This window comes from Myotis lucifugus, unplaced genomic scaffold, assembly GCF_000147115.1.
Source record: "Myotis lucifugus unplaced genomic scaffold, Myoluc2.0 scaffold_12, whole genome shotgun sequence".
Classification (NCBI taxonomy): Eukaryota; Metazoa; Chordata; class Mammalia; order Chiroptera; family Vespertilionidae; genus Myotis; species Myotis lucifugus.
The window spans coordinates 4541835-4557242 of NW_005871060.1; the positions used below are offsets into that span (position 1 = coordinate 4541835).

The 15408-nt window shown below is 39.9% G+C and overlaps 1 protein-coding gene and 1 non-coding gene across 28 annotated transcripts in view; one reads left to right on the forward strand and one right to left on the reverse strand.

Moving 5' to 3' along the window:
* SEC31A (SEC31 homolog A, COPII coat complex component) overlaps nucleotides 1-15408 on the reverse strand; it is an 87049-nt gene that overhangs the window by 13399 nt on the left and 58242 nt on the right. For 17 of the 27 annotated variants that reach the window (XR_002828158.1, XM_023750350.1, XM_023750349.1 and 14 more), the window contains 5 exons: nucleotides 13933-14106; nucleotides 9097-9270; nucleotides 6427-6519; nucleotides 5612-5738; nucleotides 2767-3105 (listed from right to left, as the gene is read on the reverse strand). Coding sequence is in view for 26 of the 27 variants with exons in the window: in XM_023750350.1 (XP_023606118.1) it covers nucleotides 2767-3105; nucleotides 5612-5738; nucleotides 6427-6519; nucleotides 9097-9270; nucleotides 13933-14106 (907 nt within the window). In the remaining variant the exon portion in view is untranslated. The remainder of the gene's footprint in view (nucleotides 1-2766; nucleotides 3106-5611; nucleotides 5739-6426; nucleotides 6520-9096; nucleotides 9271-13932; nucleotides 14107-15408) is intronic. The other 10 variants (XM_023750353.1, XM_023750346.1, XM_023750345.1 and 7 more) reach the window with 5 other exon arrangements.
* On the forward strand, nucleotides 11336-11440 carry LOC111825062. Its single transcript, XR_002828176.1, has one exon. It is a non-coding gene; the product is annotated as a U6 spliceosomal RNA (small nuclear RNA).

Sequence of the window (15408 nt, forward strand, 5' to 3'; positions counted from 1 at the left end):
TCATCCAATGGACAAGCAGAATTCCTAAATCCTATAGGGAACCATGATATGATTTAAGACACATTAGAACAAAGATAAAATTTCCAGTCATAATCACTTATATAACCTAAGCAAAACTTGTAGGAAATCAAAAAATAATATATGATAAAGCTGTAACTGTTAATTAAAATAGAGGGGACTATTAACATGCAAGAGGTAACAAAGCAGCTAGCTTGGTGCATGCTGAATACTGAAAAAGTTTGTTTGACTTCTTCTTCCTAAAAGTCACTCTGCTTCTCAGCCAGGTTAGAACATTCTGTTACTTTGTATATAAGCAAAGACTTTATCTCATAGCCAAATGCACGTTTGCTTAAGAAGAAAAAGATACCCATGCAAATATTTAACTTAGATAATGAAGTAATAAATGCCTGAAACATGTTATAACATGGTTTTTCTAATTCCAACCCTCATAGCTATTTCTATCACATTAGGACTAGACTATGTAGTAAAAAAGAATGAACGTGGCTTTGAAGACTGAGAGACCTAGGTTTGTATCTCAACTTGGAGACTATCACAGTGCAACCATGAGACCATAATACAACTCCCAGAAAACTCAGATTTCCTCATGTCAATTTAAATAAGAAAATACTTGTTGCCCAGCTGGTATTGCTCAGTGGTTGAGCATCGACCCATGCACCAAGAGGTCGACGGATCAATTCCCAGTCAGGATACATGCCCAGGGTTGCGGGCTTGATCCCCAGTAGAGGGTATACAGGAGGCAGCCAATCAATGTTTCTCTCATCGGTATTTCTCTCTCTCTCTCCCCCTTCTTCCACTCTCTAAAAATCAATAAAAACATATTTAAAAAAATACTTGTCAAGTGTTGGTATGTGTCCAATGTACATTTAATAAATGATAATTCACTTCCCTACTTCCCTGCACAACCATTTAAATGGGGATTTACTTGAACACATCTTTCACTCATGAACTCTAGTTCACTAAAACAATGTTGATACTATTTCACTCGCCCAGGTTTTAAAGGTAAGTTTTAAACTCTATAACTGAATTAGCACCCTTCACTAAAATATCAACCTATTGAAGTATCTGTACTGAAAATTCTAGATATTTTATTTGTGCAATAAAAGGTGATACATGTCGTGTGTAAGTGTATGTGTGTAATTTTTGGTGCTTTGGACTTTAATATTACATATCAAAGAAGAGAGCAGGAGATATGTGTATAATTCTGAATCCATAAGACTTTATTAGAAAAAAATATATCCTTGCCCTGGCTGGTGTGGCTCAGTTGACTGGACCGTCATCCCATACACCAAAAGGTGGTGGGTTCGATTCCCAGTCAGGGCACATACCCAGGTTGTGGGTTTGACCCCTGGTTGAGGCAGTGCAGGAGGCAATCGACTGATGTTTTCTTTGTCACATATATGGTTCTCTCTCTGTTTATTTCCCTCTAAAAATCAACTTAAAAAATTTTAAAAAATTTTCTCAATAGATTCTATTTTTTTATAAATGCTTTCAGTAATTAAAGCTACTACTTAGCACATAAAAGGGGAAAAAAACATATACTGGACCCCCCAAGAGCAACTTTAGTATTAGGAACAAAGCAAGACTCACTCAGCTTTTTGCCCCTCTAGTACAAAACCATCTGTTATAAGCTGAAAGAGAAAGTATTTCCAAAACCAAAATGCACAGAGCTCTAATTCTGAGTGAGGTTTTTGTATAGTCACAACAAATTTTGCTGTCCCTGTCTCTAAGTGCTTTTAATGTATTAATGCATTCTATTTTCTTCATAAGCTGCTGATTAGGTACTATTGTTATTCTGAGAAAACTGAGGCTTAAAGAAGTTAAGTAACTTACTCAAGGTCACATAACTATAAAGTATGGAATACAAACCCAGGAAGTTTGATTTCAAAGCCTGTATTCTTAACCACTATGTTAGTGTATCTTAATCTTGGGATTCATTGATCCCTTTTTATATTGATAGCACATGCTTTTGGGGCCCCTTTTACTATCCAAAAATGAAAATCAGATAATACAACCTACCCATAAAAAATGAACATAATGCTCTAATTGTAACATGAGAGAAAATTAATAACGTGTATTTCACTATAAAAATCATTTAAAATCATAATTTTAATAGAAATTTTCAGGTATAGCTATACAACTAGACAAAAAAAAAAAAAAATGCACCTAGAGAGTTCTAAGATGTTTGAAAGGGTAGTACTGTCCTAATGGAAAACCAGTGCACTGCTATGCAACGACTTCCTCTGAGTTAGCATTTTTCTGTCACTTGTGTACTCTTACTCTTTTCCTCCCCTTTACAAATAAACATAATTATAATATTTGTACAACCTCACTGACTCTGTACTGTTTAATCTCCATGAGTGAGTTTAAGGCACAAATAATTTTAAAAATTGAAAAATTCTCAGTAAGAACATCGAGCATAGTTTTGCTCTAGTAAAAAAATTAGTATCCATTAAATATGATTCCAACCACCACTTATCTTGACAAATAATTTCTTACACTGACTTTGAATTCAATGTAAATTATATACTCTTACCCTTTTGAAGCTCTAAAGCTTTCCTCATTCAGCAACTAAAGTTCATTATGGGAGAATATCACTTTTTGAAATAGTTTTAGAATTTGTTATAAAAGCTTAATTAACATCTCACATTGTCCAGTATACAAACAGAAATAATTCCCCTCCATCCACCCCTGTGTTCATGAAAAAATAAAGGAGGGAGCCAAACCGAATCCCTTTCAAGCTCAGACCTGTTCTTTGGGACGCAGGCAGCTCACTGGCAGCAGGCAGTGTACCTGTTGTTCCAGGAGGTAGTGCATAAGCTGAAGATGGTGGAGCTCCTGGTCCGCCATGCTGGAAGGATGCTCCAGAGGAAGGGAGAGGGGGAAGAGAAGCAGTAGGACTGGAGGTAGGTGGAGAGACCTGGTGCTGTGCTGCATACAGCTGAGACTGCCCAGAATAGGAAGGAGCAGAAGGTATGTAAGGGGTGTTAGGGTAAGCGTTTGAAGCAGAAGGAGCAGCAGGCTGCTGAGGTCGATACGTTGCTGACCCCCCTGTTCCGAAGGAATACTGCTGGACTGGTTGATAAGCTACACCAAGGAGAAGAAATAGAAATTTTCATTAGTCACAAGTTCATTCAGACAGCAACAGAAAACCAAAGTTATCTCATTCTATGAAAACTGTTTTTATCATTCTTCTTTTAACAAGTTATAACCAAACATGAACATTTATAATATGTTAGGTTGTGATAACTTAGATGCCCTAAATGTACTAAAAGTCATTGGATCCCATATCTGAAACCTGCCATCTTCAGATTGCTGTGGACTATGAAAACCTTTGAAACATCAGACCCAAGAACTGCAAGACAGACCCTTTTCTATACTAGACTTTCTAGGGGGATCATTTCATAAGATATATAAATGTCTAATCACTATGCTGAAACTAATATAATATTATATATCAACTGCAATTTATAAGTAAATTTAAAAAGCAAAATAAATTTTTAAAAAGACTAAACCCTTTGCTGACACTTCCTGTTTCTATGAAAAGACTGCAGTGACACCTACTAGCCACCAGATGGAACCATGAAGGAATTACACATCCAAAGAGGAATTATATATCATCCTATATAATAAAAAGCTAACATGCAAATCGACCAAACAGAAGAACTACCGGTCGCTATGACATGCACTGACTACCAGGGGGCAGATGCTCTCAATGCAGGAGCTGCTCCCTGGTGGTCAGTGCGCTCCCACAGGGGGAGCGCCGCTCAGCCAGAAGCCGGGCTCATGGCTGGCGAGTGCATTGGCAGTGGCGGGAGCCTCTCCCACCTCCGCAACAGAGCTAAGGATGTCCAACTGACAGCTTAGGTCCACTCCTCATGGGGAGCAGGCCTAAGCCGTCAGTCGGACATCCCCCGAGGACTCCTGGACTGCGAGAGGGCGCAGGCCGGGCTGAGGGACCCCAAACCTCTGAGTGCACGAATTTCGTGCACCGGGCCTCTAGTTACTATATAATATTTCATATACTGTACATAGTTTGTTAGTAATCAGGCAGCCAACTGATATTTTCATGCAGTGACCTGAACTCAGATAAGAGATCTTAATTTCATCACATTCTGTGTGACCAGGGGTAGGTGTGAACCTCTATAGAGTGAATCCAGTAGAACCATACCTGGTTCTGAAGACAGCACTTTCACACTGAGTGAAAAGTTTTATCAAATTTGTATTCATGTTAAGAACATTCACTTTAGCACAGAATGTGCTCATTAAGAGTAGCTCTAGGTAATGGCCTCTTATTTTTGCCATAGTTATTTAATCACTAGAGGCCCAGTGCACAAATTCGTGCATGGGTGGGGTCCGATGGGCCCACCCTGATCGGGGACAATCAGGCCAGCTGGGGGGGGGGGGGGGGGCAAGGGCAGTTGGCGGGCCAGCCCCGCCCCCAATCAGGGTGGGGGGCCGATCAGGGGCAGGGCTGGCTGGGGGGGGAGGGGCTGCAGGCGGTTGGCCGGCTGACCCTGCCCCCTGGTTGAACTTCCAGTCAAGGGGACAATTTGCGTATTAGCCTTTTATTATATAGGATAATTTTCCCTTTTCAGATTTTTATTTTCTGCTCATTTAAATTTTAAAATAGTGGTGATATATTATTTTCCAAGGGCAAATATTTCCTGGCGGGGAAAGCCATGGTGGATATATGTCATTATTATATATTTGTCAAAATTCACAGAAGGGCCATGGCCAGGTGGCTTGGTTTGTTGAAGCATCATCCCATATACCAAAAGGTTGAGGGTTTGATTTCCAGTCAGGGTACATACCTAGGTTGTGGGTACGATCGCTAGTTGGGGCATGTACAGGAGGCAACCAATCGATGTTTCCCTCTCACGCTGATGTTTCTCTTTCTCCCTTCCTCTCTCTAATAGTATCCTCAGATGAGTATCTAAAAAAAAATGTACAGAAGGTACAACACCAAGAGTGAACCCTAAAATACAGACTTTGGATGATAAAGATGTGTCAGTGTAAGCTCAGTGACTGTAACAGATGTACCACTATGGTGCAGGATGTCAACAGTGTGGGAGGTTTCAGTGGTAGTGGGCAGGTGGTGTGTTGGAACCTTCTTTACTTTCCATTCAATTTTGCTGTAAACTTAAAATTGCTCTAAAAAAATAAAGCCTATTTCTTAAAAACATAAAGTAAGTGAAAAAATACAACAAATGTCCCTTGGAACCATTTTTCCAAAAATGGTATGTGTCATCTTGCCTGAAGGAAAAGAATATGTACCAAATAATTTCTAAAAGTCTATTTTTTAAATATCAGATCATGGGATAAAAACTCTCTTTGACAGGTGTTAGTAAAGGCTCAGGAACAGGAGCCAAGTATTCTGAATGGACTGACACAGGAGCTATTTGCTAGCATGTTGATTCAGGATGCTTTCTAGGGAAAACCATGTTTCTCTATAGCAAGGACTTGGGCCTTACATACATTGGTTCTTTATTTGTTAAAACTGACTTGATCATGGGATTGGAGCCTCAAAGTAAATAGTTACTATATTAGATAAGACATGCTACTGTAAAAGGACCCCAGAGTCACTACTTACGCTGTGGCTGTGGATAAGGTGGTACCTGGGTGTGCATATGACCCGGAGATGTGGAAAGCTGAGCTGCAGCAACATTTGGATTAACATTTCCATGCATTAAGAAACCTGGAGGTGGAGGATTTTCTCCCTAAAAAATGAGTATATGGTAAAAGAAGGATTACATTTGGAACCAAGAATCTTACCCGATGGATTTATAATCTCCAAAATGGAATTCTATTAAAAAATACTTTATTGTCAAAGAAACATTGCATTTTGCACATTCTATCTTCTTCAGAGCACATTTTCTGAGCAACACATTCTGAGTAGTTTAGAGATCAGACAGATTCAAAGTAATAATTGCAATGAATGATTACAGATACTAAAAGCCTCATAAAATAGTGTCAGTGATATTTATGAGTCCCCAGGATTGTCCATCTCTACATATTCCATCCACTATTCCACACTTTGAAAATGTAAGTATAAATGCCACAAGGGAAGGTTGCTTCTCTTCAATTTCTGCAATGCTCAAAAAAAAGGTAGAAAGAAAGAGAAAAGAAAAATGAAAATCTTCAGTAAAATTAGATTTAAACCATTGTTAGAACGTTGATTGATGTTTTTCTCACTCAAGGCAATTTAGGACTGCAGAGGAGGAGAGAAGGATAAGAAAATAAGCTAATTATGCTAAAACTGCTTCTTGCATCATAAAAGCATTCAAATGCAATAAGCAGGCGAAGAGATGGGGGAAGGGGAAATTGAGAAAGGGGGGTAGAGAATATTTAACTATATATATTTAGGTGAGCAGAATTCTGCTCTAAGAGGAATAATGAAGGATATACCTGTGTGTCAGAGAGAGAGGCAGCAGGTGGATGTCTGGGAAGGGCGGTAGGAGTTTTGTTACTCCAGGTAGTGACAGTAGGGGCAATTCTAACCTGAATTGAACAAAGAAACACCAATCACAGAAAATAAAAAAATGAAAATGTTAAAAGAAGAAAGAAAAACCCCAAAGGCATTAACAGCCATATGCAAAGCAAAACATCAACAGCGGCAAGACAGCACATTAGTCAGGCAACTGCTTTCAAGCTGGGATTCCAAAAGAAAAACACATTCACATTAAAACAAGCGGAGCGAGGCAGTGGAAAAATCAATATGGAAAACTAAATCAAAGCACAAAGAACAATGCCATTCAAGTGTCAAGAATAAGAGGGGGAAAGCTAGGTCCTGTAAGTAGGAAAGGAAAGAAGACATTCTGAGAAAAAAGATAACTGAATAAAAAAATTATTTTGAAGCATTAAGAGTATTCATGCTACTATTATTAGTTCAGCTGTAAATTCCCTTTTCTAGATTTCATTAGAGCCACAAAAATAAAATTAGTCCCATATGAGGCTTAGAATCATACAGAAAATATTAAAGAATATTTGGTTTAATCCCCACCCTTTACCATCGAGAAAATCAAAGCCCAGAGAAATGAAGGGGTTTGCTGAGGTCCATACAACTCACTGGTGAAGGAGTTACAACTGATTCCACGTCTCCTGATTCCAGGCTAATGTCTGCTTCACTATCCCATGTTGCTTACCCCAGAGTCCAGAGGTTTTCAATATTTTTTTAAGCCATCAAAATCTTTTGTGTAAGAAAATCTTTGGAGAAACTCCAACACATAAACAACTAATAGCAGAGATTTGCTAGTGGAAGTGGAAGTAGAACTCCTAAGAATCTGGTCTTCCTTTCAGCCCTTTACTCCTGCCAGTAAACATTCCTTAAAACCATAAGCCACTGTCCTCATTCAGCATAGCATTAACTTTAATCAAGAAAATTACTGCTTAATTTATGGTTGAGTTTGTCTTTCTTTTCTTAAAGTATGAGACTGCTAAGTCAAAGTAAAACAAAAGTCTTGATGTTTTTGTGTTTTTCTAGAAAGACATATAAGCCCAGGGACATAAAGAGTAAATACTCTCTTCTCCCCATGTACAGAATGCCTTACTACTTCAGTATCTGAGAGACAGTGTGGTCCAACTCATGGTGCTTAGAAGTTCTAGTCCCAAACTGCCAATTAATTAGCCACACAATAGTGAAAAATTCAAGCTCTATGTCTTAAAACTCTGGTTGGTTGCTTGACCCCTCCACCTCTCAGTTTTCCCAGCAATCACCTCATTTGCCCTACCTATGTCATAGACTTTCCAAGTCAGGCTTAATCTCCACAAAAGTGAAGAATTAAATCTGTTTTGTTTACCAATATACCTCTAACAGGTAGAATAAGGATAGGCGCTCACAGTAGGCTCTCAATAAATATTTGTCAAATGAATAAAAAACAAAACTGCTAAAACAGAGAGTACTCTAGTTGTTACCAAATGTAATCTATCTTGATTTACATACACACCAAAAAAAGTACAATAGACCAAAAAGCATGATTTGATTTTTTTTTAATTTTTCATTTTATATTTACTTTGCTACAATGAAATGTAAGAAAGACCCTGCCGCTCAGCCAGTGTGGCTCAGTGGTTGAGCGTTGACCCATGAACCAGGAGATCACAGTTTGATACCAGGTCAGGGCACATGCCTGGGTTTCGGGCTTAATCCCAAGTGGGGGGCATGCAGGAGGCAGCCGATCAATGATTCTCCCTCATCGTTGATGTTTCTATCTCTCCCTCTCCCTTCCTCTCTGAAATCAATAAAATTATATTTTAAAAAAATAAAAAAAGAAAGACTCTGCCAATTCTATTAGCAATTTGTTCTATTTTAAAATGGGCATAGTAAAAAAATTTATAAAATAAAATAGGCCAACTACCTGTTAACTTTGTTCAATCAAGACCATATATTACTTATGAAAATATACTTTTCCTTTAATAACACTAAGGTTATCTGATGGTCTAGAAATATAATTCTCTACATGAAATAGTAAAAGACAATAAGGGACACATTTTATGCCACTGAACTTTTGGCAATTTTAATTTAATTAATTAATTAAAATATTTAATCATTTTCATACCCACTGTGAACTACAACTTCATAAACCCTTGGTCACTCACTTTTCTGTAATATCCAAGTTGTCCCCCCAAAAAGTGTGTATTCTCAATACTCCTTATCATGCTGATACAGAAGACGGGGTAAACCTACACTAATGATTCAGGAAAGAATACTCAAAAAAGACTATTTTCTAAAATTAACCACAAAATTGTTGCCACCACTTTACTTACAGTTTGGTAAATGAATCAAATTGTAGAAGTTTCAAGAACAAACGTACATGTGTAAGGAAAGTTTGAGTGATGGAAAAATAAGAAATCTCCCTAGAGAGCTTAAATGTATATCTAAAATATAATCTATTGGACTAGATTAAAGGGCTAATTTTAAAAAAATATCTTAAAATAAATAAAAGAACACCTTAAATATTTGAAGAATATGTTGTCTATTTTTATCATAGCATACAAGGTCTCTTAACCCAACAAGCTAAAACCACCAATTTGAACAGAAATACGTAAATGTTCCGACGTCATCTGGACCATTTCACTCACATGGGGATAATATTGTTGAGTTGGAACTCTTGGAATCTGTGTTTGGTCAGCAATTGGTCCAGGCCTGCCCTTGGGCAGCTGCTGCCTCTCATAAGGTACTTGAGGTGATTCCTGTCCTGGTACAGGCTCTCCTTGTGCTCTACGAAGTCTGTCACGAAGCTGCACAATATTTGGCTATAAGAAGCAATGGAAGAAAACAAGGCAAATTGTTAGAGATCACCCCAATATATGACAGTATGTTGATTTTCTTAAAGTACAGTGGTCCTTGGTTCTTGACCTTGTTTGAGAAGCGATATGTAGAAGTGAATTGTTCAAAAACTGAATCTTTTTTTCCCCATTAGAAGTTATGTAAATTGAATTCATCTGCTCCAGACCCCTACTTTGTTCTCACAATTTTTCTTTTCACTTTGTTGCTATCACTAACCTTCTTAGGACCCAGGGTATAATTATTAAGCAGCAACAGACCTCCTTGCAGGGCCATTTGATCCCCAATGCTGATCCCAAATACTGTCTGGCCTGTCCTTTTCAGCCTTTAACCTTGCCCCATGGCAGGAGGGGTGGAGCAGGCCAGCAGGCCAGGGCAGGGTGAAGGAGGGAGAGGGTCAGGGTTGAGGGGAAGGGACAAGCACAGAGTGACACGAGTAGGATAAAATTAAAAAAGGAAAAAAAAATCAGCAGCAACAAAAGCAAAAAAACACAAAAATATTCACAACACAATTTCCTGAGATGTTAACAATGCAAGTTTAGCAGTAAACTGACTCATACTCGCACATTCTCTCCTTTGTTTGTTCCTTGAGAAACTCGTGACTGATCACACAGGTATCAACATGAATGGGTTGTAGAGCGGAGATCCAGTTTTGTTCAACAACCAAGACATTTTTTCCATGAATAACTTGGCCGAGAACCGAACTGCTATAGATGAGAGATGTTCAAGAACTGAGGTTTGACTATAAGCTTGATCATTCATGCATCTGCTCATACACTGTGTATTTTACAACCAGAGACCCGGTGCACAAATTCGTGCATGGGTGGGGTCCCTCAACCTGGCTGGTGATGGGGGGGTGGGGGGTGGTGGAAGGGCCACGGGAAGTTGGCCGGTGGCCCCCTGATCAGGGCCGATGGGGGGGCCGGCAGGGCCGGGCCGCAGGAGGTTAGCTGTGGGAGCTGCCCTGCGTTGAGCGTCTGCCCCCTGGTGGTCAGTGCATGTCATAGCAACTAGTCAACCGGTTGTTCCAGTCGTTCTGGTCGTTCGGTCGAAATGGTCACTTAGGCTTTTATATATATAGATAGACCTTGGCACATTAGGTTTTGACATCATTCTAATACTCAAGACTTGACACCAAAGGTCCATTATACATAGAGTAACTTGTAATGTAACTGACGCAGTGATTTGAATTATGCTGACCACATGATGGCATACAAGATCAATGTCACTTCTCATCACTGCTCTTCTGTTGTTTTCTTATAGTTGAGTAATGCTCACAAATCACAAAAGTAGTTAAAAAATATAACTTTGTTTCTTTGTAGGGAAAAAAGGCCCCAAAAGAGAATCAACTGCTAAAGATGGTGATGAAAGAAAATGATGCTCTAAGAATGAGATAAAGACTACTTTAAAAAGATGTTTTAAATAAGATGTCAAACTCAAAGAAATTATACAGATCTACAACTATGCAGATCTACAGTATGAGCTGACTATATACATGTTCTATATTAACAATAAAAAGGCAATGTTAAACTGTTTCAGCAAGAATTCATTTCAATACCTTTAAAATTATACATTTCTATAAGTTCATGTCATTTAGACATTTTAGGTATTCTTTATTGTCTTTTATGGAGGATAATTGTATACTATAACGATATCAAAAAAATCTCAACACAACCCTGGCCAGTTTGGCTCAGTGGATAGAACCTGTGGACTGAAGAGTCCCGGGTTCGATTCTGGCCAAGGGCACATGTCCGGGTTGTGGGCGCCATCCCCAGTATGGGGCATGCAGGAGGCAGCCGATCAATGATTCTCTCTCATCATTGATGTTTCTGTCTCTCTCTCCCTATCCCTTCCTCTCTGAAATCAATAAAGAAATATATTTTTTTAAAAAATCTTGGGACATATTCCCCAGAAAATACTAAGGGTCTACTAAGATACGTAGGAGAAAGAAACATCAAGATTACATTTATATAAAAAACATTCTTTAGAAGCCCAAAGAAAACCATAAAGAATAATGTATAGAAAATGTATGTGGTGCTCATTTCGGCAGCACATATATTAAAATTGGAACGATACAGACATTAGCATGGCCCCCTGTGCAAGGATGACATGCAAATTGGTGAAGCGTTACATATAAAAAAAAAAGAAAGAAAGAAAGAAAGAAAATGTATGTGGTTATAAATAGTACTGAAAATAAACCATTTAATTCTAAGGCTAGAAGATCTAAAGATCTTAGATTAAGTTAGTCTTAAAAGCATCTTATAGCTCAATAATATAAAATGAGACCTGCCCCAGCTGGTGTGGCTCAGTGGGTTGGAGCATTGCCCGTACACTGAGGGGTTGCAGGTTTGATTCCTGGTCAGAGCACATAGCTAGGTTGTGGGTTCAATCCCTGGCCTGGTCAGGGCGCATGCAGGAGGCAATTAATCAATGTTTATGTTTCTCCCTCCCTCTCTCTCTCTCTCTCTCTCTCTCTCTCTCTCCCCCCCATCCCCATCTCCCCCTTCTCCTCTAAATAATTTTTAAAAAATGAGACCATATTAAGTAAAAAGTCATATAAAACTATTAAGTCAAAGTTATCAAAGCCCTAGCTGGTTTTGCTCAGTGGTTAGAGCATCAGCCAGCAGACTGAAGGGTCCCGGGTTCAATTCTGGTCAGGGGCAAATGCCCAGGTTGCGGGCTCAATCCCCAGTACAGGGTGTGCAGGAGGCAGCCGATCAATGATTCTCTCTCATCACTGATGTTTCTCTCTCTCTCTCTCTCTCTCTCTCTCTCTCACTTCCTCTCTGAAAGCAATTAAATATATATATATATATATATATATATATATATATATATATATTAAAAGTCATCATGAAGATTAAGTTTCTATTCTACCTAATATACTTATTAATAATTTAGAAAAATATGAGCTGTCTCCTACATGTAAGTGTATATAAAACCAACTGCAGAATCATATCACCACAGTCCTGGAACACAGATGTGTTTTTACTCAATGAAATTTATTGGTAATTCCCTAACGCAGACAAAATACTTAAAACAATTTAAACTAAAAAAATCCATAAAAACAGAATAAAGTTTACAATAAAAAGGTGGGGGTGGGGGTGGGAAGAGATAAACCAAAGAACTTGTATGCATATATGCATAACCCATGGACACAGACATTAGGGTGGTGAAGGCCTGGGGTGGGCTAGAAGGTCAACGGGGCGGGGGAGAGGACATATGTTATACTTTCAACAAGAAAAGATTTAAAAAATTAAATTAAAAACCATAGACTCATTCATACACAGAGAAAAAAAATACAGTATAGAGAAAAAATATCTGCAAAGCTCAAAAATAAGCTGCAGACACACAGTGTAGTTATAAAAACTTTCCTCAGCCCAGCTGGTGTAGCTCTATGGTTAAACATCAACCTATGAAACAAGAGGTCACGGTTCAATTCCTGGTCAGGGCACATGTCTGGGTTGCAGGTTCGATCCCCAGTAGGGGGCATGCAGGAGGCAGCCAATCAATGATTCTTTCTTATCATTGATGTTTCTATATCTCTCTTCCTCTCCCTTCTTCTCTGAAATAATAAAAATATATTTTTCTAAATGTTTATAAAAAACAAAATATTTTCCTCAAACCCTACCCTTACTCCCACCCATGCCCCATCATGGGTTTTAGGTTTCCCTCTTCTGTGCTCCCACAGCACTACCTCTACCACAGCACTCTGCACTTTTGGAATTTCATGTTCATTTGTACACAGTCATTTTGAGTTTGGAAACTCCCCCAGGAAAAGGATCTTGGCACTCTTGCTCATCACTGTATACTCAGTTACTTATTGAATTGAATTAAACCAATACAATGAAAAGCCTGAGTGTTACTGCACACCAAATAAGGAAATTAAATTAGGAATGTAATGTAGTTCTCCTGCCTTGAATACTTAAAAACATACTTGCTCACACATGGTATCAGACTGAAATGGCATATCGAATAAACTTCATCACTAATATCTGGGATGGACCTTGTGGGAATTTTTAAGTTACAGCCCACTAGTCTGATAAAGTATTAACATTTATAGCTTTTCAACATGGAAAATTCCTACAAAGAAACTTGTGGACAGAATTAGCATCTGGCTTAAGAAACAAAAAGTTGGTCCTTTTCCCATTTATTTTCCTCAAATACTATGCCCCTCCATACAAAGGGTTCAATCATACTACAAGAGCATCCTATCTCTCTGACACAGCTTGGGTACACCTAAAGTGATCCTTGAAAAACTGACAGTCCTAGCTGGTTTGGCTCGGTGGATAGAGTGTTGACCTGTGGACTGAAGAGTCCCAGGTTCAATTCCAATCAAGAGCCCGGGTTGTGGGCTCGATCCCCAGTGTGGGGCGTGCAGGAGGCAGCTGATCAATGGTTCTCTCTCATCATTGATGTTTCTCTCTCTCTCCCTCTCCCTTCCTCTCTGAAATCAATAAAAATATATTTAAAAAGAAACAAAACTGTCAGACTTAACATTCACCTACAGTAATGTGACAAAAATTCAACCCTTCCAAACATTCCACCTACTAGTATGTTTATGTTTAATACTGAGCGTTATTCTATGGGACTCATCATACTCACACATTAGAAGGAGAAAAATGAATTACCTGGTTGGTGCTTTCAGGAAGAAATGCCAAGGCGGCGGCAATACTGCCCTGGGCTGCCAACAAATTGGCATATTGACTCATCTTCTCAGCCAAAAGAACTCCTACAGTATTAGTGTCCATGGCTTGTGTGAGTTGTACAGCTTTCCGTAGGATGACAACTTTCTCAATCAGATCCTAAATGAGAAGAAGAAAGGAGAGTCAAGGAGAAAGACGAAGATTCCAAGATGTGTATGAGAAGAAACAGGAAAAGAGTTACTAAGATTTCCAAAACCTACTAAAAGTACAGTACCTATCATCATCTCTCTTAAAAAGGTCTGGAATAGCTGACCACCATTTAGGTAACTGAAAAAGTAAGGAGGAAGAAGGTCTCTTACTCATGAATAGGGCATAGGTTACCACCTTCTCCTAAACTTCCTTAAACTGCCAGATACTTATAAGCTAAGATAGGCAAATATCCAAAGTGAAACTGAGAGGCAGATGTCCAAAGGCAGAAACTTGGATTCCAGCAGGTATAAGAGGAACTATGAGTGAACACTTCACATTATCCTATCTAATAAAAGAGAAACATGGTAAATAGCCGTACCTGCGCTACCCTTCCCGTTGGCTAATCAGGGCGATATGCAAATTAACTGCCAGCCAAGATGGCGGCCGGCAGCCAGGCAGCTTGAAGCGAATAGGAGGCTTGCTTGCTTCAGTGATGGAGGAAGCCAACGTTCCCCGCCTGCCGCTGCCGGCCTCTGAGCTTGCAGTTTGAAACATTGTTACAAATATAGAAGCTAAACAAAACCCCAGAAACCTGCTTTCAGCCAGCCAGGATCTCAGAGCTGGAGTTGAAACAGTGTTTCGATTATAGAACCCAAACAAACCAGATACCTGCTTTCAGCAGCAGAGGCCTCAGAGTTGGAGCCAAGCCTCAGAGCTAAAGCTGGCCCAGAATAAAAAAGAAAAAGAAAAAAGGAGCGGTTGGGAGCTTCAGTCACCCGCCAGCCTGAAAACAGCCCTCAGCCCCTCACCCAGACTGGCCAGGCACCCCAGTGGGGACCCCCACCCTGAAGGGGGTGTGACCAGCTGCAAACAGCCATCAGCCCCTCACCCAGGCTGGCCAGGCACCCAAGCGGGACCCCCACCCTGATCCAGTACACTCTTCAGGGCAAACCAGCCGGCCCCCACCCGTGCACCAGGCCTCTATGCTATATAGTAAAAGGGTAATATGCCTCCCAGCACCGGGATCAGCGGAGCTGCGAGGCCTCCCGGCACCGGGATCAGCGTGACAGGGGGCAGCGCCCAAACCCCCTGATCGCCCTGCAGCTCTGTGTGTGACAGGGGGCGGGGCCACAATCTCTCTATCCGCCCTGCTCTGTTCGTGACAGGGGAAGGCGCCCTAACCCCCTGATCAGCCCTGCTCTGTGCCTGATAGGGGGAGCTCCCCAACCCCCTGATTGTCCCTCCTCTTGTGTGACAGTGTGCGGCGCCCCA